Below are 27,983 nucleotides of genomic sequence, written 5' to 3'. Positions count from 1 at the left end.
ATAGTTGCTGGATTCAGAATTTGGATATTGTAGAGTTAGAAAATGTTAAGTTTGCATCAATTAGAACAGTCTCACATGGATTTCATCATTAACAAGGTTTTTAAATTAAATAATAATAATAAAAAATTGGATATTGCCGACTGGGTTTATGTGAAGTTTGTGACCGTCGAGTATGGTGGTGATGGTGTAAGTTGTAACCTTGTTCTAGAACGACGAGTTTTGCTTGAACTGAAAAAAAAAAAAAAAAAAAAAAAATAGTTTCAGAGTGACTTAAGTCACATGAGGGTATTTTAGAAAGTTTGGTTGGAAGTGAGTAACTTTTTGTGGGAAAAGAGCAATTTTTTAAATCTTATTGTATGAGAGTTTAGATTTGGGCTCATGTTGGGCCTAAGTCAAATTTTCATATGTACATGCATAAATCATTGAAAATTGCTATTCTCAAATTGAAAATTTCTTAAAATTAAAACACATTGAAATGGCGCAAATATCCCTAACATGAGTTAACTACTATTGCGATCTATTTGGCGGTAGTAAACTATCGTTTGCTTTTATTTTTCAGTGGTGGTTAACTACCGTTGCGACCTAAAACATAACAGAGGCAGAAACTTCAGTTTCTGCAGAATCATTTAATCTTCAAACTCTACCAAAATCACCAGCTCATTTTCACGAAATTCATCCAAATTACTCCAAAAAAATCAAAAGTAAGTATAGTACAATGTAGTTTGTATAGGTTTTTTTTTATTTTATTTTATAATTTTAGCAAAATATTACTCCCTCCATTTTAAAATGAGTGTCGTTTTTGTCAATTGCACACATATTAAGGAATGGAAGAAAGTAGTCAAATGTCATATAATTTTACTAAATTATCCTAATCAACCATTGGTTTGTTTTTCATTAAATAAAAAATAATACTTTGGAAGTAGTGTAACATAACATTAATTGAAGGGTACAATTGAAAAGAAAAAGTTATTATTGCATTAGAAACTGAAAGTGACATTTATTTTGAAACAAATTTATTTTGGCTAAAATGACACTCATTTTGAAACGGATGGAGTAGTGTTTATGATTAGTTTGAATTTTTTTTTTTGTTAGATTAAGATGAGTTAAACTAGAGACGGTTGGTCAAGAGGAGGACTTGTGTTAGACATATATGGTGAGACTTAAATGTCCACTACTTTTTTTATTTTTATGCAGATTACATATATTTTATATTAGTGCTATTTTCTTACAACATGTTTCATATAATTGCTCGATAGAATTTAACATGTCAATCTAGGTTGGATATATTATTTTGTAACTTGTATCAGTGGTTTTTGGCCAGTTTTATTTTGTATTTGATACTTTGTTCTTATTCCTGTTAGACACACCTTATGTTTGATGAGGATTTTTTAAATATATTTTGACTTTGGTTGCTTAAAAAAATCAGTAGCAATACAATCCGACAACAAATCAATTACTGGAGGATTAATCGTATATATAATCGTCCCTAAATAAATATTCATGTAACGGGCTACCTTATTGACCTTCCTTCTAGAGAATTCAACTAACGAGCTTGAACATAAATGATGAAACCATAGATAGACAAGTCCAAACATAAATTATTAAAGCTATCCACTACTGATTTTGCATAAAATATATAACAGTGTTAAGCCTCAATTTACCAATCTATTTTGATAGTTTACACTAACCAAAGGCCTCTCCTTCTTTGACTTGAAGAGATGGAGTAAAAAATGTGTTTTAATCTCGACAAAGTTATCCTCATAATCTCTAACACACATAGCGATACCAATTACCAACCTTGTTATTCAAAAGAGCTGCATCCACGTTACGTTTCAATAAAGGAATGCTTCTTTAAATGAACTATATTAGGATGATAAGCTGCACTTCGTTGCAATTCTTTCTTACACTATTACATAGGTAGTATTTAGGGTGCATTTGATCCTACTTTTTTATAGGTCTAAAAGTTACTTTAAGAATAAAGTTTAAAATTAAAACTTAAGTTAAAGTTAAAGTTGTGTGACATTTGTTGTTTTTTTCCAACTTAATTTGTATTTTTTAAGTTAAGATTTGTTTGGTAAAATATTTTTATAAGAGCTTTCAGATTTTATTAAAATTATGGTACTTAAAATAAAATAATTTTTTATATATAAAAAACTAAACTCTATAATGACCTAACCATCTTTTAATAGAAAGACCTAACTTTTGTTTATATTAATGACCTAACCATTTTTTTTAATAAAAAGACCTAACTTTTGTTTGTATAGTAGAGTATAATATTTCTAACGCAACTTATATCGATACATAAAAATTTGATTTCGCAAATATAGACATTAAAATCTACAACGGACACGGTGTAAATATTTAACGGATTTTTACGTATATTTTTTTTTGAATGTTTTTGCGTATGTTTTTTTATTATAAACATTACATGAACACAGATAATTATCAATTATTATCTGTAAATATTTTATAATATTATTAATGTAATTATTTTTATGTGACATCGCACCGGTGTTTTATTAGTTCTAATTATAAGAATAAAATATAAAATTGATGTACCTGCAAAAGATGATCAGCGGCAACAAAGGATGGTGGGAGTAGGGATGAAAATATATCAGGTCAACCTACAAGAGTCTATGGTTTAGTCTACGACAAATTAAATCAAACTTTTTTTTTCTTTAAATAGAGAAGGCCTAGACTCTTTTAAAATCCTATTTAACTTAAAAGGTTAGGTCATAAGCCATTCAAAAAGCCTCTTAGACTGATCTATTTAAGTAAATATAAATAATATTATTATTTATATATTATATTTTGTACTTTGAATTAAAATATGAATTAGTTAACTTTTTCAGTAATTTAATTTTATTAGTATACATTAATTTTTTGCACATTTAAATGTATTATTATAAATTTGAATTGAAATATAATATAGTATATAGTCGAATTCCCTAAAAACTGATGTTGATTATCAAAAGAGAGATTAATCTAATCGATATATTGATTGCTAGTCTATTTAAACTTAGATTGCATTGCTTGTTTAAAAATGTTAATACGATATAAGCCTTTAAACAAGTTAGTATGCTATATCAGACTTTCAAAAAATCAGACTTAACCCTTGAAAAAATTTGACAGGCTAAACTTAGGTCTCGCAAAACCTAACTCGACATAAGCTATTCCCAACCCTAGGTGGGAGCATAGCCCCTTCATATTATCATTGTTGCATTATCAAAATTGGATTTAAACCACTAATCTCTAGTTAAATTGAAAGACATTTTTACCTTTTTATTCGAGTGTTCTCAAATATTTTGGTGTAAAAATTTGTGTCAAAAATAACCCAAACTTTTATTAAAAAATAGGCTTATTCAATCATCCGGTCCCTTAACTTAATTGATTGTTTCAATTTGGTTCCCTAACTATAATTTGTATCAATTGGTCCCTTGTGCTTTGCTCTGTTACTAGATTTAGTCATTTATGTTAGTTTCTCTAGAAAAACGTTAACCTATGTATTAATTTGGTCCTCTATGTTTTGCTCTGTTGCTAATTTTAATCATTTCTGTTAACGTTTTTTTAGAGAAACTAACAGAAATGACTAAAACTAATAACAAAACAAAATATATGAGACCAAATTGAAACAAATTATAGTTAGGAGACCGAGTTGAGAATTAAGTTAAAGGACGGATGATTGAATATGCCTAAAAAGTTACAATAAATCATTTTTGTTTTAAGTTAATTGATTGATAGCGAGAGGGAGAGACAGAATTGTTCCCGCCAGTGTACTTAGATATACTTCTCTGCTTCTCTCCTTCCGGCACACTTGAATCCACCGTGAGTTCTTTTTTCATTACTTCTTCTTTTCCCTTTTGCTTTATTAATTCATTATAGTTTTGCTAATTTCTCAAACCCCAAGTTTTAGAATTTGATTTGGCTCTTAAAATTTGAACCCTAATTTGTTTTGCGGAATAACCCTATTTGAATTTTCCAATCGATTCTCCAATTGCTTGTTTTAGGGTTTTAGAATTGGGAATAGGAAAATTGCTTTGTACATATGTGTTTTGATAAGCCAAACTTGTTTCAGAATTGTTTATGAATTATGATAAGCCAAATTTAGACATTGATTTGTTGTTTTGTGATGTGAATGTCGATGAATTATGCCTGGTTTGGTTAGTCAATCACTATTTCGTGGTTAATTAATCGATATTTGAGAAAATGACATAATTTAATGCAATCACATGTCTTGTCGGTGTCTGTGCTAACACGTGTCGAACACGTCTCAAATCAGAAGTGTTGGTACTACGGTCTTTCCCCATTTCATTTTATTTTTGTATTGGTTCTTTCTGAATTCGAAAACCAAATTTGAAATTTATCATAACAATGCTTGCAGGATGGCGAACAACATTGAAGATTTCTCCCAATTCGGAATTTCTAAAGAGGTGTGTTCAATCTTCCTTTGAAAAAGTCACAATCGTTTTTTGCGAACAAGGGTATTTGATTGTTTGATTTGATTTTGATTTGTATTTTAGGAAAAGGATAAGCTTGTTGGAGAGGTTATCCGATACATGCTGTTCAAGACCCATCAAAACTCAGGGTGCCCAATTAAGAGAGACGAACTCACTCAGCTTATTACGAAGAATTATCATCAGCGTAACCTTCCTACTTTTGTCATCAATGAGGCTAAGGACAAGCTTGCCGCCGTGTTTGGTTATGAAATGAGAGAGCTTTCAAGGTCTGTCCCATCATCAAAATCTCAGACACGTGCTTCACAAAGTGAGTTTTTCTCTTGCCCAGTTTATGCACATAATGATGTAACAATCTGAATTTCTTAGTCTGTTGATTTCAGTTTTGTCAATGTTTTAATAATGGGACATCGCTTTAGCATTATGATGTATATTATATGAACAATTGATATGCTTTGTGATTTAAGTTTTTAGGTAATGTAAAACCTTATTAAAACTAATAACATGTGAGATAGTAAAAGGAAAATCAGGAGCCATGGTTTTTGATCAAGCAGGGATCAGATCCCATAAAAGAGTACATGTTGGTTACCATTGCTCTATGCTAGCTAAGGATGAAAGTTTTGTGAATGCTAGTAATAAATACAGTAAGTTTTTAGATCAAAAAGTAAGTGATAGAAACAAGTAACAAAATTCAGAGGTCTTACTAAAGTATATTTTGGTGAGCGCTGCTATACAGCACGAGGGATTTAATGCATGAAAATTGAAATCACAGGACTTGTTCCACCGCAGAAAATTTATTTTACTAATGTATTTCTTGCTAGTTTATTGATGCTTTTGTATATAGTATATATTAATAAAACCTTTTTCCCAGAGAAATAGCATACATAATCCACGGTTCTATATGACATTCGTGAGGTAAGACACATACAAAAGTTGATTTGGAGAAACACCATCCAATGAGGTGTTTTTGTGATTTCTCATGAGTTGCATCCAGCAGAGGCAACATTTGTCATTTTGTGTCAAGTCAAAGTTAAGAGAAAGCAAATGTGAATTACCATTGTGCTTGACAAGCTAAGGATTAAAGTTCTGTATATACTAATAATACATAAATAAGTTTTTTTTCTTGTGGGCTTACTACAAGTCTACAACAATAGTTTGGGCCGCCTTTTGGTCGGGCTGTCTATATACAAACTTACCGATGGTTAGACAATAGAGAATTAAGTTTTCATTCAAATATTTTTTACTGTTTTCATAAATCAATGGACGTGTTTTGTACATAGATTTGAAGTGAATGAGTAAATGTGTTCTACGTTGCTTTTTACTTGTAAAGATATGTTTGCATTCCTTAGAGTTTTTCAACTGTGTTTTCCTTGTTTCATTTACTTTTTCTCTCATTATAAGCTTATGACATGTGATCTTTCAGGTAGTGCGGATGCCAAATCATATATTCTCATTAGTCGACTTCCTTCTGATTTATATGAAAAATATGTTGTGGATGCGAATTCAGCGCACATGTCTGGTTTCACGTTTGTCATAATTAGTATTGTACATCTTGCTGGTGGCAAAATTCCAGAAGGTATAGTTTAAGTTGCATTGAGCTATAATTATCTTAAGCACTTGTTGAACTTGTGGAAATCAAATTTTGCTAGGTTAAGGTCTCTAGATGAATGCAATAAATATAACTATACAAGGTTCTGATATTTAAAATTTCAAGGGTAATTGAGATCTGTGATGCTGCCATTTTAACACAATGGAACTTGATATGGCTTGATATTGCAGAAAACCTGTGGAGCCAATTGAATAGGATGAGTTTGAGTGACACTGAAGCACATCATCCTATCCTTGGAAACATTAAACAAACATTGGAACTTCTTGTTCAGCAAAGGTGAAATTAAATTACAAGATTCATTGCATTCTGTGACACACATAGTTTCCCTAAAAAAACAATGAACATTGAAGTTATTCATAATTCATCTTTTGCTGTGTAGGTATTTACAGAAGGACAAAGTTCATGGTCCTGAAGGCAATATCATATATTATGAGCTTGCTGAGAGAGCTTCAGATGGACCCATAAATAACAAGGTCAAAGAATATATATCTCAGGTAGTGTTTTGAAAAGTAAATTATGCAAATTTTGTTTTTTTGGTAGACAATTATGCACGTTTTATGTCCAGTTCTTTTTTTTTTTTTTCCTTTTTCTTTTTCTTCTTCATATTCATTGGGATAAATGCCGATGTCCAATATTTATTACTTTTAGTGGAGGTCTAGCCTAGCATTGACGAATGTTTTCTATTTAGTTTATTAAGTTGTTGCTGAACACTGTTGTCCGTATTGAAAAAATAGCTGAAGCAAATAGAACACCGAATGTTCAGGATTGCTATATAGTACACCAGAAGTTCTAAAATTTCATATACTGTCTCTGAAGTAGCACTGCAGTGGTATCTATAGTATAGCAGAAGTTATAAAATTTGATTTATAGTCTAAAATAAGCAAACTGAAGGAATATGTCATAACTCGTGTTTTGTTGAATGGTATTATAACTTACTCTTCATTAATAAAAATACTGTCATGTGTTTTGAATTTCATTACTATTGTTAATGTTACGTATATTTTTTCTGAAACATTGCTTCTCTTGCAGATTATGAGGGACACTGCCTAATCAGTCGCTAGCTCTTCAATGTCTCAATTGTGATATAATTATGCTGGTAGAGGTTAATGGAGAGATACTAACTACTAACTAGGTTCCAATTTAATCCTGATCTATTTAAGGTTTAAGCTCTGCAAGAATTTCAATCTACATTTTGTCTTCAGTCAAATTCTGCTAAATCTGTCTGTATAAATATTAGCAGTATGCAACTGGCACCATGTTTTTTTTTTACAGATTGTAGAAAATTAACCTATGCAGATTTTTTCTTGGCATTTTGGAGGTTATTTGGTCCAAATTTCCCACTATTTGGAGCTATGTAATTTTGAGTTTATCTCGTTTAGATCTAATCAGCAGCATAATCATACAGTTAACAAGTTGAGATGGAATTGTTGACTAATAGTTTTACTTGTATCCTTAATTCAAACTTCAAGTTTATTTATGTGGTTAAGCTAGACTTTCACCTCTTGTATTTTCACTCAACTCATTAACAAAACCTATGACCATTCAACCCTTTATTTTCCTCCCAATTTAGACTAGTGAATGCACCATTGGAATTAAAAACCTATGATTTATGATAAAATTCTTAAAGTTGATGTTTCATGTCCGTCAAAATGAGTCAACGAACTCATTGATTCATGGTTGGAGATGGTCTTAAATATTACATTTTCAAATGAATACTCCCTACTTGGTCTAATTTAGACTAAACTAAATATGTGGACTGTTTACTTATACTTGAGGCTGGATGGAGTAATTATTATTTTTTTAAAATTTATTTTACAATGACATTGGATAAAATTTACGTGAATGTCATTATATGATGTGACTCTTTTTAGTGTTTGGTCGTATTTGTCTTCAAAGTAGTGGGATCTTGAAAATGACTTTATTATAGTATAGTGCATGTAGGCTTATTAAATAACGTTTTATAGATAGAATGAGAGAAAGTAGTACTACGAAATTCTTTTGCTTTATTTATTGAAGAAATACAGATGGTACAAAACCTCAACATCATCACATAGATTTTGAACTTAAACACCCAATCAAATTCACCCAAAACACCACTCAAAACCCGACACTACCACACTCATGTAATTAAACAACCATATCTTAAACTTCAATTATTATTCCCATGACACGATACAACCAAAATTAAACCAAGTGTAGATTCATTTAATAATCAGGATTTGCCAAAACGTAACCCTCAATGGCCTTGATAAGTCCAGTTCCTCTGGCCTTAGTCTCATCACGCACTGCATCAGATAGAGTTGCATCACCTTTGGTGTGATATTTAACTGTAATCTTAGCAATGGATCCACCATCAGAGCCAGCCACAATTTTTGTCTCGAATTCAACTTTCTCTAGACTTTCATCCAATCCTGTTCCTCCTACTAAGCTATAGTTGTATCCAAAGTTTGCCTCATCTACTGCATCTAATTTGTGTAGCACAAAGTTGGTTTTGCCATCTGCAATACAACCATTATAATTATTTATATAATTCTTTTTTCGATACAAGTAAAGTTTAACTAAAAACTCTTTCATTTAAAGATCGATTTGAACTTTACCGAGTATCGTTAATCACATGAATCATGTTTTTGAAGGTCCATAATTGTTAGACATACTCCTGGAACGAGCTTATGTATTGTCTCCTTCATTTCTCAAGATTCTATTTTAAAAATAAAAGTATAACATAAATGGCTACTACCATAACTATCCAAATAGATTTGAATGACTTTTTTTGATACACTTGAATTTAACTTACTTTTTTTTTTTGGGTATAATGAATTTAACTTACTTTTATTTGGTATAATGAATTTAACTTAGTTATTTGTGAATCATTTAATCAATCACAACTCTTCAATTTGTCACATCATATTTATCAATTTTTAAATAAAAGGTAGTTACACAATTCTTTGTTGTACTGATAAATTTGATTGGTTGTCGGTGTAAAACAATTTTACGTGAACACTATGTATCATTTGATCTTAAGTATTATATATTTGTACGTCGTATATGCTCTTAATTACCTTCAACAATGGATAACTTCTTAATGGTTCCTGGTCCTCCATTTCCTTCAACAATTTCAACACTTTGGGCAGCAGAAATCACCTTTGGGACGATTTCATCAGCATCTTTTGCAAGAGCTTTGTATAGTTTAGCTGGAGCCACGGTTGAGACATGTTCATCATTGAAAGTAAAAACACCCATGATATATATTAAGATAAAGAAGATTAATATGCAAGAAGAAAATGAAAGGAGAAGTATATAATAAAAATACAACTAGTATATAACTTGTGATGCGGTTTATGACATGGTGAGGGATGCTATTTATAGAACTTGAGTAGGACCTACCTTGTTTGGAAATCTCATTGTTTAGCTCAAGTAGCTTATTTTAATATTTATTTATTAGGTCAGTCCTCTTTGTTTCTAGACAATCTTGAATTGGGTTGCGAAAAACAAAATGAATTAGTAAAGCACTCCATGACTCAAAGTGTGGATTACATAAAAAAAATTAAAATAATGTTAACAACAAACTCTTTAATGCTTATATTTTTTAAAGAAATGATATTTGAACAACCATTTGGTACAACCTATTTGAACAACCATTTGGTACAACCTATTTGACAATCTTTCTTTTCTCTCTTTTCATTGGTCAAAAATAATGGAGAGAGAAAAAAGAAGAGAGTAAGAATATAATATGAGTATGAGAGAGAAAATTGTCCAAAAATTATCACAAAGTGGTTGTACAAATATCATTTCTCTATTTTTTACACTCTATTTGTCGGTTAAAATTTGTGTCTTCTATTATATTATATGAAATCCACATGATTTATGAGGATATATATGAATTTTAATCAATAAAAAAAAATTCTAGAAAAATGTATATTAAAAGTGTGTTGCTAAGCTTCCTCTAAAATCCTTAAAAAAAGAAAATCTTCCTCTAAAAGTTACTTGCCAGTACATTAGTAACTTTAATTGAGTATATTAAAGTACTGTTTGACCCGACTTTTTTTTTTTTCTTCAACTTTTCTACATTTTTAAGGAGAAGCTACGCCAAACACAATATCAATAAAATACCTTCGAAAAAAAGTACTTTTTTTAGAATGCATAAAATTTGAATGGAATGAGCTTTAACCAAAAGTTGTTGAATGCTACTTCAAAAAACTACTTCTTTGTAATTTATTTCACAAGCACTCCTCTTCAACTCACGCAGCAACCTTATATTTTATTTTTTAATATTATATTTCAATTTGTTTTTTCTTCAATTTAATTTTTTTTGAACCGGTCCATATAATTTTTTTTTAAAGGAGGATCAATTTAATTATCTATTTTTGAAGGAGTTTTATTATCTTTTTATCACTTATATATTTAATTTTAATATCGTTTAATTATCACAACCTCACAAATATTTTTATTCATGCTGTCATTGAATGACACCAAATATTTTTATTCCCTTTTTTCAACCTCACAAATATACACACACACATTAGCGTTTAGAGTAATATTTTATGTCTGTATGTCTGTTTTTTTTTGTTATGCTAATGGGTATAATTTTTTCAGTGTTGCGCAATGCGTACAATTATTATTTTTATAAAATTTTGATTTTAATTAAAAGTACTAGTATAGATACCTAAAAAATTATACTTATATATACTTTACACATTTATGTTGTAACAAACTATGCATATCTTTTTCTTATTAAAAAACTAAACATATCTTTTTCAATGACACCAACAATGTAACAAATATAATATCATATAATATAAATTCTTATCTTTTTAAATGACACCAAAAATATGATATTCTTATAACAAAATTTGGTATACAATATTTTGTCAAACAACTTTTAAAGATGAATTCCAACTGATGAATTCCCGTTGGAGGAATTGGATCAAAGAGTGTGTTAGCACTGCCACAGCGTCTGTCTTAGTTAATGGAAGTCCAACTGATGAATTCCCGTTGATGAGAGGGTTAAGACAAGGTGACCCTTTGTCTCCTTTTTTGTTTTTGTTGGCCGCGGAGGGTCTTAATGTTGTGATGAAATCTTTGGTTGAGGCTCAACTGTTCTCTGGCTATAGCATTGGGGTGGTTAATCCGGTTGTTGTATCTCACCTCCAATTTGCTGATGACACTTTGTTGTTAGGAACTAAAAGTTGGGCTAATGTTCGTGCTTTAAGGGCGGCCCTTGTGTTGTTCGAGGCTATGTCGGGGTTGAAAGTGAATTTTCATAAGAGTATGCTTGTTGGGGTGAATATTGCGTCGTCTTGGTTACATGAGGCTGCTTCCGTGTTGAGTTGTAAAGTAGGTAACGTTCCTTTCTTGTATCTGGGTATGCCTATTGGTGGTAATCCTCGAAGATTGTGTTTCTGGGAACCTATTGTGAATCGTATTAAATCTAGACTGTCAGGTTGGAATAGTCGGTTTCTATCTTTTGGTGGTCGCTTGGTTCTTCTCAAATCTGTCCTGACCTCTTTGCCTGTCTATGCACTTTCCTTCTTCAAAGCTCCATCAGGTATAATCTCCTCTATTGAATCTTTGTTTATTAATTTTTTTTTTTTTTGGGGGGGGGGGGGGAGTGAGGATAATAGGAAAATATCTTGGTTAAGTTGGCAAACTGTTTGTTTAAAAAAGGAGTGTGGCGGTTTGGGGGTGAGGAGATTGAAGGAGTTTAATATAGCATTGTTAGGGAAATGGTGTTGGAGGTTGTTGGTTGATAGAGGTGATTTGTGGTATAGGGTTTTAGTTGCCAGATATGGCGAATTAGGTGGCAGGTTGGGGGCCGGAGAGTTTCTTGTTGGTGGTCGGAGGTGAGTCGTCTTAGGGGTAGGGTTGGTGTTGGTGGTAGCGGCTGGTTTGAGGATCAGGTGTTGAGGAGAGTTGGTGATGGGGCAGATACATCATTTTGGTTCGATAGGTGGATAGGGGAGGCTCCTCTTCGTGTGAGGTTTAGTCGGTTGTTTGAGTTAACAGAGAATAAGTCTATATTCGTGGCGGACTTGCTTTCTGTTGATTCGGAGCAGTGGGGGGAGTGAGGATAATAGGAAAATATCTTGGTTAAGTTGGCAAACTGTTTGTTTAAAAAAGGAGTGTGGCGGTTTGGGGGTGAGGAGATTGAAGGAGTTTAATATAGCATTGTTAGGGAAATGGTGTTGGAGGTTGTTGGTTGATAGAGGTGATTTGTGGTATAGGGTTTTAGTTGCCAGATATGGCGAATTAGGTGGCAGGTTGGGGGCCGGAGAGTTTCTTGTTGGTGGTCGGAGGTGAGTCGTCTTAGGGGTAGGGTTGGTGTTGGTGGTAGCGGCTGGTTTGAGGATCAGGTGTTGAGGAGAGTTGGTGATGGGGCAGATACATCATTTTGGTTCGATAGGTGGATAGGGGAGGCTCCTCTTCGTGTGAGGTTTAGTCGGTTGTTTGAGTTAACAGAGAATAAGTCTATATTCGTGGCGGACTTGCTTTCTGTTGATTCGGAGCAGTGGGGGGATGTGTGGAGGTGGAGACGTAGGTTATGGCAGTGGGATGAGGACTTGCTAGAGGAGTGCAGGGCTTTAATTCTTGATGTTTCTTTGGATCCTAATGTTTCAGATAGCTGGGTGTGGCTTCCGGACCCATCTGGTGGTTACACTGTTCATGGTGCATATAGTTTGTTGACTTCTCAGGTTCCTCAGGTAGCGGACTATGCTTTGGATTTGGTGTGGCACAAACAGGTTCCCTTGAAGGTGTTCGTTTTCGTGTGGAGGCTCATCCGAGATCGTTTACCAACAAGGACTAATTTGATTGCTAGACGGGTGTTGTCGCATGACATGTCCTCGTGTGTTACTGGTTGTGGTCATCCTGAATCGGTGCAACATCTCTTTTTATTGTGTAATACTTTTGGCTCTCTGTGGCATCTGGTGCGTGATTGGATTGGTTGCTATGGGGTGGACACATATAATATTTCCGATCATTTTTTACAGTTTACTCATTTGACAGGTGGTGGTGTTGCTAGACGTTCTTTTATGCAACTTATTTGGCTTCTTTGTGCCTGGGTTGTGTGGAATGAACGAAATAACCGTCTGTTTAATCATGTTGTTACCCCCATCCCTTGTTTATTAGATAAGATTAAGATGTTGTCTTTAGGTTGACTTAAAGTTAAAAAAGCTACCTTTGTTTTTGGAACTCAGCAGTGGTGGTCAAACCCTCTTGTTTGTTTGGGTATTGGCTAATGTCTTTCTGTTGTGGCTTGGTTGTAATTCTTGTAACTCTTGGTTTTGGAGGTAGTCGCTAGGGCACACCTTGTGCGTTTGGGACTGCCTTTTTGTTTATATAATTCCATTTTGGCTTGTTCAAAAAAAAACTAAAAAAAATAAAGAAACCAAACAACTTTAACTTTTTCCTTAAAGAGTTTTATTTTAACTTTGTTTTAAAATAATTTTTAGACCGAAAAAAGTCTGACCAAACGGTGCTAAATATTTTTCCAATTGAAATTATTGCAATGGTGTCATGGTGGGTCCTAAAATTCGTTAAATAGTAATACTTTAGTACTTTAAAGTGTATTAGTTAATTAGTCGTGTTTTCAGACTTTAACACCACATAGTTGAAAGTTATATACCAATATGGTGTAACAAAATTGATGAATATTTATTTGAGTCTCTCGGCTATGTGGTCATTATTTTAATCTGTTGATCATTGTGTATAGATAATATATATTGAGAGATGACAACTTCTACGATGAATTTCGTTTACATTGAGAGATTAGTTGTCGTAGTCGCGTGTAGAAAATGTCTTGGTTTTAAAACATAAAAAAATCAATTATATAAGGTAGAAATTCTCTCACTTTTCCTTTCCTAAACCCTAGTCACACGACTTTTTTTCTTCTTCATCTACCAAAAAGGTGTGACTTACTATCAATTTTGACACGAAATCACCCCTATGAATTGTTTCTCTTTCTCTTTTAGTTAAATAAGTAATTTTTCACATATTTTCACCTTTCTTTTGTTGGTTTTGTGAATTCGTCATCTAGCACAACTTTATTTATTTTGATTTCTCGTCTTTGTGCGGTGTGTTTTTTATTCATGTCTTAATGCGGTTTTTATTTGATTCAGGTTGAAAGATTAGCTTTGATCAAATGCAGATTCAATCAATGACTTTTGCATTGTCAACGTTGCAGATCCGAAACATGAGTATTTCAGTGGCTTGATAGGTATATTTGTAGGCATATATACTCTACCGTTTTATGCTATTAACATGGATACTCTGAGTTTGTTCGTAGATTCATCCTTTTTTGTTTTTAGCAATTTTAAATTCGTATTGTATCGATGTACTATATCAATTTAAATGAATGAATATCGTTTATTTTTGTATAAAAAACATAAATTAATATATAATTCAGTCGAGCGGTTGAGCTGAAGTGCTCACTTAACTTTTGTTTAAGATAAATTGTTCGAAAAAAACTGAGTTCGAATCATGACTTAAAACAATCATTTATCATACTTCACTTAACATTATATCGAACTTCAAATTACCACGTTATTTATGTTAGAACTTTACAAATTAAAAAAGTCAACATGCAAATCTTTTATAAATGTTGATGATTTATTTTTCATAAGATATGAGGAACTGAATTAATTGATAGTATTATTTTATTTAATTGATTAATTATTATTTCACAAATTTTAGTGAATAAATAATTTGTCCTTTATTATTCCGAGAACTAAAATGCTAATTTACTTATTCTTCTAAAGCGTGTAATCAGTAAATTGAGAAATTAACAGTTGATATCTTAATCACAAATAATTTATTATGCAATTGCATATTAACAAAAATTGGTAATGTATTAAGAGTTTAATAGTGGTAGATTAACGGTCCAAAACAGTTTTACATCCAAAATCAATCAAAATATTCTGAATTACCATATTAATTAATGATTTTATTTTATATACACTATTACGAAATTGTTCTTGGGTTAATGTCACTTATAACAAATAATTTATAATTTATGATCTCATATGACTAAGATAAAACATGTCTGTTAACAATTTTTTTTCTCACGAGTTTATTTTTTATTTTTTTAGCAAACAAGTTTTCTCACGAGTTATAACTTTCTTTTTCGAGCTTATACCATTTTTCTTAAGCTGCTTCAAATATCTTATAACTTACAGTTTATCACTTTTTATCTCAATTTTACCCTTGTTAATTTAATTTTAAAAAATCAAATATCAATTTTTTTTAAGGACCGAAAAATATAATATGACCTATTTAAGGACCGAAAAATATGACCTATTTTGTATGAATTATGATAGTACTCTTAAGATTGGGTGAGATTGGGTCATTGTTGTATCAAAAATTCAAAGTCGATGTCTTGGAATTATAAGAAGACTTAGTCGGTAGATTTTTGTTTTTTGTTGAATAGACTCAGTCGCAGTCACCCACGAAATAATTAGAAAATATTCACGTAGTGACAATAAACAAATTAATGACAATGAAATATCGTTCTCCTTTAATTATACGTCTATGTTCATTCCCTTTTGAATAAAGGTCTATGTTCACTCCTGAAATTACGCTTATAATTTTAATCATTATATATAGTGATTTTTTTTAATAAAATAATTTAGTGGCTAAAAATTCACTTTAAGATAACTAAACGGAAAATTTAAAGTTTGTACCCGGTACTTTTTTTTAGTAATAAATGATATTATTCATTCAAATTGATAGAGTACACCGATACAATATGAATTTGCTAAAAACAAAATTGATGAATCCACGAACAAACTCACAACAACGTTGACAATTTTTAAATCATTGATTGAACATGCACTGCATCAAACTTGATATGACAATATGAATGAAACAAACATCTAAACAAGACAATAAAGATAAACAATGTCACACAAAGACGACAAACAAAATAACGTCGCACTAAGATGATGAAAAAATTAGAGAAATAAACTAAATAGATGTGAAAATCGATTATTTAAATAATAAAAAAAAAAACGGGAAACTATTTATTAAAGGAATGCTCTTTGAGGTTGAAAATTGACCATAAATCATATGTTAGTAATGGATAAAGGAGAAGAAACTAAGGTGGAACCCGATTCCTAGATGCTATCATATCCCTATCAATGCTCACATTTATTTTTGTATTCTTTTTACAAAGTATAGATAGTGTTTATTGGAGATGCATAAAGAGAGTCCTTTATAACGTCGAAAAAAGAATTCCTTTACAACAATTTTCTACTATTCAATAAACAATCAAACATACGTTTCCCAGGTAACAAAAAAAAAAAAAAAGAGCATACGTTTCCCATTTATTCCTACTACATGCATAGTAGTATTACATTAAATATTAGAGCTAATTTTTTTGGGGTTGTCTCTTCCTTTAGCATTACTACTTTTTATTAACCAAAAATAAAATCTTGATATTCTTTATTTGTACGAGACGTTGGCAAAAGCAATGACTATAGAATTCTTACGAGTTAGGTTTGGTTTTGATTCTTGTTGTGCTATATATGTTGAAGGGAGAAGTGGAGGGATCATTTGGGTAAACCCTAAATCCTAAAATAAGCCAGACCGTTTGTTAGGGGCTTATAACTCGACTTACTTAAAACCCAGACCGGTTTAGCTTGTTTAGTAAATAAGTCAGATTCAAGCTTTTTAAAAAAACCATTAATTTAAATAGATCAGAATAAAAAAAGTAAATCAACTTACATAGGCCTTTTTCACTGTAACAGGCTTATAATTATTTACTAAATCAACTAACATAGGCCTTTTTCACTGTAATGTGCACTCTTATTTTCTTTTTGTTCCTTTTCAATCTTGCTGAACAAAGTATACAGGAACAACAATGGAAAAATGTTGTCTCTTGTATCTTGGCTACTTCCTTGTCCATACCCAAACAAAGGAAACAACTCTTGGTTTTCATTTTAATTTACATAGTTTTTCATTTTACCAAACCCACAATTTTTTATTTTATATTATGCATTCTGATATGCAATTTCTTTTTCTCACCTAAAATTGCACAAATTGAAGCAAATCAATAAATAATGTCCATCGGTTTTCTAACGTCATCCAATTATTATTGATTTCATAAATCTAATCAAAAAATTTGAGGAATTAATCTTAGAGGATCCATTTGAAGAATTAGCGTACAAGGTTTTAACTCATATCCACCACTAATTGAATAGTGGGTTTTAATTTCGATAGGAGCAACACATAATATAGATGAAGCATTTGTGAAGGTGTGCAAGGGGAGAAGAGATGAACGAAAACTGCAGATAGCAGACGGCGTACGTATAACGTGAGAATGAAGACGACGGTGTGGTTCAGTGCATCACACATAGGTACAAGGTTAAGTGAATTAATAGGAGCTATTGGATCAAATGAAATCAAGGGATATGATTTGGTGTCAATATAAAGTGTCAACGGATTCTATCTCATATCTCATATATATATATATATACAGAGAGAGAGAGAGAGAGAGAGAGAGAGAGAGAGAGAGAGAGAGAGAGAGAGAGAGAGAGAGAGAGAGAGAGAGAGAGAGAGAGAGAGAGAGAGAGAGAGAGAGAGAGAGAGAGAGAGAGAGAGAGAGAGAGAGAGAGAGAGAGAGAGAGAGAGAGAGAGAGAGAGAGAGAGAGAGAGAGAGAGAGGATATTTTGACTCCAAGAGTAAGTTTATAGACTTACTCCAAATCTCCACCTTTCATCTTATTTTAATCTAATGGCTTAAATGTGGGTTTTAATTGTTAATCATATGACCATCTTTGTGGATCTAAATACCTTCTCCAATTATTCTCCCTTAATTAATTCTCATAAATCAAATTTCCTTTCTCTCATAAACACACTTTTAAGTTTTTTTATTTTATTCTCATAAAACAAATTTCATTTATCCCTTAATTACTTTTTTATTTATTTTAACTCTCAGAAAACAACAAAATTTCCTCCTAATGCTTTGTACCCTAACTCACCCAATTGATTTTGTATACACCCAATTTCTTTGATTGGATAATCATATAAATCACAATAGGATATAGAGTGATGGCTCTCCGTTTCACTCCAACCTCAATTCTACATGATGGCTCTCAATCTCATTTCTTTCCTTTTTGATTTACATTTCAATAAAAAAAATCTTCTCATCCATAGGTTCAAGAGGTGAGAGTGGAAAGCTTACATTTTAATTTATATTTCAAACTGCAACCTTGCTCTAATGTTGGAGAAAAAGATTAAAAAACACTTTTTGAATTGGCAAAGGTGCGCCAAAAAATAAAATAAAATTGGGGAGGTATTTATTACATTAATTAATAAGGGAGATTAAATGGAGAAAATATTTATAAGAATGAGATCCAAAAAAATGGTCACATGATTAACAATTAAAACTCACATTTAAACTATTAGATTAAAATAAGATGAAAGGTGGAGATTTGGAATAAGTCTATAAACTTACTCTTGAAGTCAAAATATCCCTCCTCATATATATATATATATATATATATATATATATATATATACTCCTCCATTGTATTAATAAATTTTCGGCCCATATATGGCTAATAGCCTCTATACAATTGATGTAGAGGCCTTACCAAATTATATTCGATTTACATGCAATATATGCTTACAGAGTGAAACAAAATTGATATACAAGCTCTACAAAATTTTATTGGCATATTAATCTTCTAAGAAATATATGTTTATTAGCCTTTTTATAAATAGAACAGATATTCTATTTAAAATTCTTAGCATAAACTAGGCTTTTTGACAATATTAGGCTAGACTTTTAAAAAGCTTAGACTTAAAATAAAGTCTTTGACAAGCTAATAGGTCGCCTAGGCTTTAACTTTTTAAATTAGATCTGACCTATTTAAGTAAAGTTTGGCCCGACTCGACCTAATCCCACCCCTAGATAGCAGTGATATGAAAAGTTAATAGCTTGTGTAAAATTCTTAATTACTCTATAAACAATATCAATTTAATTGTGGAAGATACAATAAAAAGAGAATCAATGTTAACTGATTTTTATGGTTACCCAAAAGGAGGTCGAAGAAGAGATTCTTGGAATATGCTCAGAGAGTTGAGGGACATGTCTCAGAGAGTTGAGGGACATGTCTCATATGCCTTGGTGTATCATAAGAAATTTTAATGATATTTTATCTCAAGAGAATATTCGAGGCCAACATTCCCATCCTAATTGGATTTATCTTGGGTTTAAGGAGGCGGTAAATGATTGTGATATTGAAAATTTTAATGATTGGTATGATTCCATCAAGGTTCTTTTTAAATTACTTTTGAAGAATGGTGGGTAATTTACCTACCAACCAATGAAAATGAACAATTTATTTGTGGGGTCAAGATAGTTCATGAATATGTGCTTATGTGGCTAATGTGTATTGGTTAGGGTAAATTACCCATCATTCTTTCATGGGTAGCCTAGTTGTCACCTTCAACCAAAGATAACCGATGCAAACAACAACCTTATTTTAGCACCGTTTACTAAAGAGGAGCTGAAACTTACGTTATTTCAAATGCATTCAAATAAGTCATCGAGTCTTCATGGTTTTAATCCGGGTTTTTTTTTTCAAGGTTTTGGAATCTTTGTAGTGATGAAATTTTTGAAGTTGTGAATATGTGGTTATATATAGGTTATTTTCCGAGCACATTAATTGAATGATAATAATATTTGCCTTATTCCTAAATGTGACAAAACCAACTAGTATGAAGGAATGGAGGGTAATTTCATTATGTAATGTGCTTTATAAGATAATATCTAAGCTTCTTGCTATAGGATGGAATAGTTCTTGGATAAGGCGGTCTCGAAAACAGATACCAACACTAAATTTTCCATCAGCTTCAAAAAGAACACAATCGATGTAAGACTTGATCCAATCTGCCTGCAGTTTGGACTAAGTTGGAGTAGCAGACTGCACAACATCGTTGAGACGATGACACCACACGTAATCTCGAACTGTATCTAATTCCAGGACGCAAGATGTATGTGCATCGACAAGTTTTTCCTCCCATAAACAAGCATTACGTGCATGCCAAACACTCAATAAATAGCTACAAGAATATCAAAGATAATGGATGAAAAACTATCATTTGACGTTATGTATGACTTTATCTTGCCCAAAGATTTACTTCTTTCCAACAATCAGTAGCAAAATTACAGTGCATAAACATGTGCATTTGATCTTTCAAATCATTATTACAAACCACACAAGTGACAGACAATGGACTCCATGATTTTGCAAATTAAACCTCGTGGGTAGGCAGCAACAAAGAGGCCTCAAATCCTCGTGGATACGCAATGACCATATCAACTTTAGATATAAATACATAATATGATAAAATAATTATAAATGCTTGCATAACTTTAGTTCGTCAAGAAGAGGTCTCAAATCCTCTGCATCTTTGGTTCAAACCTTGGGTTCAACAAAGTTTAATATTTTACTTTAAAAAGCATCAATAAAAAATTCACTTTAGGCCTACCAAAATGTTGGGTAGGCTCTGCATATAGTATTTTAGTTGCTTTATTTGTCGTATTTATAGGTATTTTTATCCTTTTATGTTATTAACTTACATGTGTTTTAAAAAAGAAAAAAGAAATTAGGGTGTTGTGAGACTTTTATAGGTATTCACAATTTTATCTTCTTTAATTTTAGTATCATAAAAATTTGTGTTGTTTCGATGTATTCTAATTCCCTTTTAACGGTTTATCAAACCAGTAGGTTTTGTTTTAAAAATCATATTGGACAAGATGATGAGACTTTCAAAACATGATTCAATTGCTTTAATTTGCTCAAATCAATTCAAGACAAAACTCAACCAAACTGTTTAAATAATCGAACCGTAGACAGTGTTAGTTTAAAATTCAACCAATTGAAAACCACATGCACTATTAGTTTGATGTTATCCTAAATTAAATTAAAATGATGTAAAGTGCTATTCCTCTAAAAAAATAACGGAAAGTGCTAGAAAATTCTTTTGCATTATTTATTACATAATACAGATGGTGCAAAACCTCATCACCAACACAACATTGGTTTTTGTTTTTAAACACTCAAAACAACACTCAAACCTCAAAATATCCAACACACATTCAACCATATCATAGTCTTTAATTATTATTAAAGCAAATGTTTAATTTGCTAGTAATTAGGGTTTGCCAAAACATAACCCTCAATGGCCTTGATAAGTCCAGTTCCTTTGGCCTTAGTTTCCTCACGTACAGCTTCAGATAGAACTGCATCACCTTTGGTGTGATATTTCACTGAAATCTTAACAATGGATCCACCATCAGATCCAGCCACAATATTTGTCTCAAATTCAACTTTCTCTAAACTTTCATCCAATCCTGTTCCTCCTACTATGCTATAGTTGTATCCCAAGTTTGCCTCATCCATTGCTTCTAATTTGTGTAGCACAAAGTCGGTTTTACCACCTACAATTAAACCATCATAATTTATATAAGTTTTGTTCCCTCAAATTTAAATAAAGTTTGACTAAAAATTGTTTAAGTCATTGATCAATCTGAACGTAACTGGATATCGTTAATTACTTGATTGTTGAATCTCATTTCAATATACCAACAATCAACTCTAGTCCCAAAAATTCAACTGTGTAAATGTTATATAATCTTAATCAATTACCTTCAGACATGGATAACTTCTTAATGGTGCCAGGTCCTCCATTTCCTTCAACAATTTCAACACTCTGAGCAGCTGGAATCACCTTTGGGATGATTTCATCAGCATCTTTTGCAAGTGCTTTGTAAAGTTTAGCTGGAGCCACAGTTGAGACATGTTCATCAATGAAAACAAAAGAACCCATGATATATATCAAGATAAAAAGGATCAATATGCAATAAGTAAATGAAAGGAGAAATTAATGTATAATATGAATAATGCTACTATTTTAGTTTGTGATGCGGTTTATAACACATTGAGGGTTACTATTTATAGAACTTTGGTAGGACCTACCTTGTTTGCAAAATCTCACTTATTTATTTAGCTCAAGTATTTTGATATTTATTTATTGGGTCAATTCTCTTTGTGATGTCGACAATCTTGAATTCGATTCTAAAAATGTGAATTAGTCTAGAAATCCATGACTAAGTGACATATTGGTAGGTCCTACCTTGTTTTACAAGATAAATGTTTGATATTATTAATTAAAGTCACAAGGAGCCATCTAAAGTTGCGTTAAAAGAAATAATTCAAGTTCGAATTAATTTTTGGTACCGACAGTTTTTTCAATCCTGAAAGTCCAATAGAGCAACCTATTTATTGCATATTTCCAATTATGCCCCTTTCTTTTAAATGCTTTATACATTGATTAACATGGAGTACTTTTTTACAGCACAATGAAAAAGTAAATAATTTTTCACTTTATTTCATGAGATTTATTATTATACTAATAAATTATAATATAGGATAATTTTTATGACAAACTTTAGATAGCATAATATAGTAGCGATATTTTACTATTTTATTTTTAATGGAGGTTGTTTTTGTCTTTTTCAAAGAATAAAATATCTGTTTTTTTTTTTATATTTCTCTTCTCATTTTTATACTAATCAATGCTACAAATCTATTGTATTGCTTATCGCTTTCTCTCTTCTCACACTCTTTCTCATCTGTTTATCACTTTTCATTTTCATCTTACATCCAAACACACCGTTAAAGTTTGGTGAAGATTGATGTATGAAAGATTTGAAGTCGTTATCCTAAAATAAGGAGACTCAGTCGTACATAACCACGCACGAATTAATTAATGATAAAAAGATCTACGTGAAGTTTTTACGTAGTGAAAAAAAATATTTTTTTTAATTTTTTTATTACAAAGACAATAACAAACTAATGGGAATGAAGACAAAATATGAAATCATTTTACTCTTTCTTTTTTTTAATAAAGAAATCAAACTACGTAATTTAGTGTGTGTTTGTTTATGCTACACAACAAAAATTTGATTCTAAATGAATTAATTTTGTACAGTTAATTCTGATTAAATGTAAAATAATATATGTTTTATTATATTTAAGTAAAAGTGAATTGAACAATATTCGTGCCTCGACATTTAGCTTTGAGTAGAATTAATTTTACAAAAAAAATCAATTCTACTTTAAAACATTTAAAGTGAAGAATTATATATTCAAACTCGCACTCCAATTAATCAAATATCTTTAAATTTTTTACCATTCAAATTGTATTTACGGAACTAAATAATGTAGCTTTGATCCGTAAAAGAAAAAGAGATAGTGTTTCCTGGAGGTGTAGAAACAGATTCCTTATCACATTTTTCTTTTCAGTAAATAATTAAATTTAAGGGTACGTTTATTTCAAGTTATCTATGTAGATTTTTGGGAATAAAACAATAGACATATGCATGTCTATGTTTGTTACAAATTTATTAAATTTTATTCGCAGGTATAAAATGTTTATGGGAATGGAAAAAATTTCTCACAGAAACTAGTGGGAATAAAGTTCCCATGAACATGGGAATAGATTCATGTGTAATTATCTATTATAATCCTTATTTTTATGGTTTCTGAGAATACTATAATGTTAAGCAAACATCTTTTTTCTAAATATTTTAGAATAAAATTCTCATCTTTATGTTCCAAGAAATGTTATCACCAAAAATAAATTTGGTAAACTTGAAACAAAAAGTTTCCCATCTGTTACTAGCTAGTAGCACCTTTAATAAGTAGGATTAATAAGTGTGTAAAACAAAGCTGTCCATATTAGAGAGCGTGTATTATTTTTCAAAACCATAAATTGTAGAGCATATCTTCAAAATGATATTTTCAACTCAATGACTTTTCTTTAGATAGATATATAGATATAGATCAATGACTTATTAGCTCAGAAGTTTTGGCCGATGAAGAGATGGGCAAAGGAATTAAAAATCGAAATTTGACTTGGACAAAAGCATCAAGAATTCAATTCAAAGACGGCAAAGTTTAAAAATATGCAACCTATGTACTATATCGTTTACTTATTTAACGGGTTCACATTCATCATTTTTTTTAGCATGTCAAAATAGAATATCATTAACCAAAATCTTTTCAGCACAAGTTGTACTAAAAAAGTTACAAAAAAACTAATATAAAGTTGGTAAATAACATGAAACAGAAATAAATTATTAAAAAAAAAAACATGAAACAGAAATAGATGATTAACTAAGAGACCCTAACCCGCAAACCACCATTCTTCTTTTTCAAACAATTGTATCTTATAACATGTTGATTATTTATAAAAACTTAAATTCCTTTATTTAATTTGTCTCTTACCAAATTATTCGAGTGCAAGGAATATCAAATTGAAGTCTATTTGATTTATAATTGTTTATATATATTAGAGTTTGCATGATTAGTTTGAGCATAAATGATACTCCTCATGTTCCACAATAAGTAATTTATTTGTAAAAAAGAAGAAAGATCTAAAATGAATGATCAATTTCACTTTTTAATATAATATTAATTAACTATCTTTTTTCAATTATACATCTTAATTAATACTATAATTCAGAAATGTTAACTAGTGCCCTGGGGACACTCTTTAAGGGTCTTAAATAGTAACTTTTTATGAAAAGTTATGTATTCAATGCATTGGAAATTGAATTATTTGAATTTTTTAAAGAATAATTTTCTAATTTAGTATGCTTAAAGAGTGCCCTCGGGGGCACTCGTTAACAAGACCCATACAAATTTCATCACTCTCAATTCAATATCTTCCACTTTACATTTATGATAGAGAAATAATATTTATATAACCATTATATGACAACTTTCTCTATCATACTCACATTATGTTTTTACTTTTTCTCAGCCATAGTAAAATTCAAAGCATGCTAGTGATGAGTTGAGTTTTTATGTGTTACAAGTCAAAAATAAATCCAAAGAAAGAAAAAAAAAGGATAACAAGAGGAAAGGAAATTGGTGTACCAATAATGGTCAAGGCATATAAAGTTAAAATACCGAATGAAAAGTGCTAGAAAATTCTTCATTATTTATTACAGAATTATAGATGGTACAAAACCTCAACATCAACACATAGATTTTTGTAATTAAACAACAAAGCCCACACACATGTATAAGCTAGAAATCGTGATGTATAAATCAAACAACCATATCATAAACTTCAATTATTATTGGTATGACACAACACAACCAAGTATACATTTTACTTAATAATTAGGGTTTGCCAAAACGTATCCCTCAATGGCCTTGATAAGTCCAGTTCCTTTGGTCTTAGTTTCATCACGCACTGCATCAGATAGAGTTGCATCACCTTTGGTGTGGTATTTCACTGAAATCTTAACAATGGATCCACCATCAGAGCCAGCCACAATACTTGTCTCGAATTCAACTTTTTCTAAACTTTCATCCAACCCTGTTCCTCCTACAATGCTATAGTTGTATCCCAAGTTTGCTTCATCTACTGCTTCTAATTTGTGTAGCACATAGTCGGTTTTGCCACCTACAATACAACCATCATAATTTATATAAGTTGGTTCCCTCAAAATGAAAGTAAAGTTCGACTAAAAATTGTTTTTGTCATAGATCAATTCTAATGTAACTGGATATATTTAATCACTTGATTGTTAAGTCTATTTTACTATAATATTGTGTGAATCTTATAGTTGTAGACCACACATTTTATTGGGCTGATTAAAAAGTTGATCTTAATTACTATAATTATTGAATACGAGTCTATTTACAATTAATCTGGATATATTATAACCACTCTTTACCATTAGGTTGAAATCATATAAAATTACATAATTTAATCTTGACAATAATATATTGATATTTGAAATGATTTTAACTAAATTTTAGTGTTAATTTGATCATTCATTTCATTTGAATATATAACTACTATATATAATGAAAACAAGCAACACTCTCACAATAGTTACATTTCAACGACTGTAGTTTATACAAATAGTTGGATCTCCTGCCATGGCCGACCCAACAGATTAAGAGGCTTAAATCAAAAAATTTAATGTGGCCTTTGAAATTATTTTTTTAATAGAATATTTATATAAAAGCAATTGCGTGGAGACCAAAATTTGAATTCATGACCATGAGTAATTAAAACCTTTTTGATCAGTTAAGCTATTCAAATGTCTGTAATTTATCTGTCATATAATATACTTATGACCAAATTAATTTTTTAAAGACCTTTTTTTTTACCAAAAGTTTTGAAGCCTAAAACCCTTGTTTAGGTTGTTTGGTCCTTAGGCCGGCCCTGTCTCCAGTTTAGTGGTTCTCTTGAATCTTGCATGAAGTATCTTATATATTCTTTTTCCATGGAAATTAGTTGTTTCTTGAAGCTTATTATTTATATATAGACTCAGTTTATGTATTATCATTGGTCTCCTTCAACACTCAAAATCTAATTCAAAAATAAAAGTGAGTATATGATTTCTTAACATGTCTATTGAATTACTAATTAATAAAGTTGTATTTTTTTGACAGGGATATAGTAAATGCTCTTAATGAATTACCTTCAGACATGGATAACTTTTTGATGGTGCCAGGTCCACCATTTCCTTCAACAATTTCAACACTTTGGGCAGCAGAAATCACCTTTGGGACGATTTCATCAGCATCTTTTGCAAGAGCTTTGTAGAGTTTAGCTGGAGCCACGGTTGAGACATGTTCATCGTTGAAAGTAAAAACACCCATGATATATATCAAGATAGTTAAAAAGGATCAATATACAAGAAGAAAATGAAAAGAGAAATGTATAATATGAATACAACTAATTTCGCTTGTGATGTGGGTTTATGAGATGGTGAGGAATGGTATTTATAGAACTTTGGTAGGACATACCTTGTGGCTTGTTCGTAAATCTCACTTTATTTTGTTGAAAAATAGCTCATTGATCAGGTCGTCTTTTTTTGACAAAAGCTCATTTATTTATTGGTGATTGTGATTGGGTCAACCCTCTTTGTGTTATCTTGAATTGGGTTACGAAAATCAATATGAAATAGTCTCGCAGTATTCCATGACTCAGAGTGTAGACGGGATTCAAAAATAGAAAATTCGTAGGTGATATATTGGAAGTAGATAAAATTGGTTAGATAATAAAGTTTTTAACTTAAACTATTATTAAGTTAGTAATCCATTAGGTTTATGTTAACCTTTTGTAATGTTAAGTCATCTACATTTTATAAAATTCTAGTTGTTTTGTGTTATTCTCCCTTTTTTATTAAATCTATGAAAAAAGATAGATAGACATCCTTTTTTATGTACCTCTCATGTATACCCCCATGTGACAGGGGTATTTTAGTAATTTCACATCACACCGTGAAAGTTTGTATGTCACCTACGATGCTCCATGTATAAGAGCTCTAAACCTAATATTGTTAACATGGTATCAAGAGCATGTTTTGACCCTCCTTATATGATTCACGGCTATTCCGTTGTTAATTTTTCAAAAAAAAAAAAAAAAAATTAGGAATCTGTTTTGCATTTTGATTTGTTTGTAAACTATAAGATTTATTGTTTTAGCTATCTATTATTTTTTTGATTCAAAGATTCAGTTGAGTCCTGATGGCACTTGGATATTAATGTGTTGGTTTTTGTTGGATTAGGACTTTTCTTTTTAGTTGAATTACTATTTGTTAAGCAATTGTCACGGTTGTTCTCTATGGATTTATTTTGATATCCATTAGTTTTTCTCCATTTGAATTCATTGTTCTTCACACGATGGAATTGTTAGTATTGTGATTGATTGGTGGATTTGATAAGGATGATTTGATTAATGGTGGTTTGATTTAGGTTGGTTATTTAGTTCAATTTGCATTGGTTCTTCGGTTTCGTTTTGTTTGATATGTTGATTTCTCTCTTTGATTTCTATTAGCAGATGTTGTGGCTTTATATAAATTACATTTTAGTATTCAGTGGCAAA

The 27,983-nt window shown here is 31.0% G+C and overlaps 3 protein-coding genes across 5 annotated transcripts; 1 reads left to right on the top strand and 2 right to left on the bottom strand.

Annotated features, from left to right (window-relative positions):
• The first annotated feature begins 3,689 nt into the window (after window positions 1–3,689).
• LOC11439622 (melanoma-associated antigen 1) lies at window positions 3,690–7,549 on the top strand. The gene is made up of 7 exons (XM_003594800.4): window positions 3,690–3,825; window positions 4,382–4,430; window positions 4,521–4,764; window positions 5,878–6,030; window positions 6,234–6,339; window positions 6,443–6,557; window positions 7,093–7,549. Exons 2-7 carry the CDS (start codon window positions 4,383–4,385, stop codon window positions 7,111–7,113), a joined length of 687 nt encoding a protein of 228 aa, XP_003594848.3. The 5' UTR covers window positions 3,690–3,825; window position 4,382; the 3' UTR covers window positions 7,114–7,549.
• A 497-nt stretch (window positions 7,550–8,046) lies between these two features.
• LOC11438695 (ABA-responsive protein ABR17) lies at window positions 8,047–21,987 on the bottom strand. Of its 3 annotated transcripts, none has more exons than XM_024775836.2 (2): window positions 21,713–21,980; window positions 8,047–8,561 (listed from the first exon to the last, which is right to left on the bottom strand). In XM_024775836.2, exons 1-2 carry the CDS (start codon window positions 21,891–21,893, stop codon window positions 8,269–8,271), a joined length of 474 nt encoding a protein of 157 aa, XP_024631604.1. In that variant the 5' UTR covers window positions 21,894–21,980; the 3' UTR covers window positions 8,047–8,268. The 3 variants fall into 3 exon arrangements, with proteins under 3 accessions (XP_024631604.1, XP_003594849.1, XP_003594839.1); XM_003594801.4 differs by lacking the exon at window positions 21,713–21,980 and adding an exon at window positions 9,123–9,402; XM_003594791.4 differs by lacking the exon at window positions 8,047–8,561 and adding an exon at window positions 21,023–21,504 and having other exon boundaries at window positions 21,713–21,987.
• A 3,059-nt stretch (window positions 21,988–25,046) lies between these two features.
• LOC11415987 (ABA-responsive protein ABR17) lies at window positions 25,047–26,852 on the bottom strand. Its single transcript, XM_003594790.4, has 2 exons — window positions 26,575–26,852; window positions 25,047–25,544 (listed from the first exon to the last, which is right to left on the bottom strand). The coding sequence occupies exons 1-2, from the start codon at window positions 26,753–26,755 to the stop codon at window positions 25,252–25,254; spliced, it is 474 nt and encodes a 157-aa protein (XP_003594838.3). The 5' UTR covers window positions 26,756–26,852; the 3' UTR covers window positions 25,047–25,251.
• Between the last annotated feature and the right edge of the window lie 1,131 nt (window positions 26,853–27,983).

This window comes from Medicago truncatula, chromosome 2, assembly GCF_003473485.1.
Source record: "Medicago truncatula cultivar Jemalong A17 chromosome 2, MtrunA17r5.0-ANR, whole genome shotgun sequence".
NCBI lineage: Eukaryota > Viridiplantae > Streptophyta > Magnoliopsida > Fabales > Fabaceae > Medicago > Medicago truncatula.
Note: the sequence above shows the minus strand (reverse complement) of the source record. Positions and strands in the feature narration are given on the sequence as shown.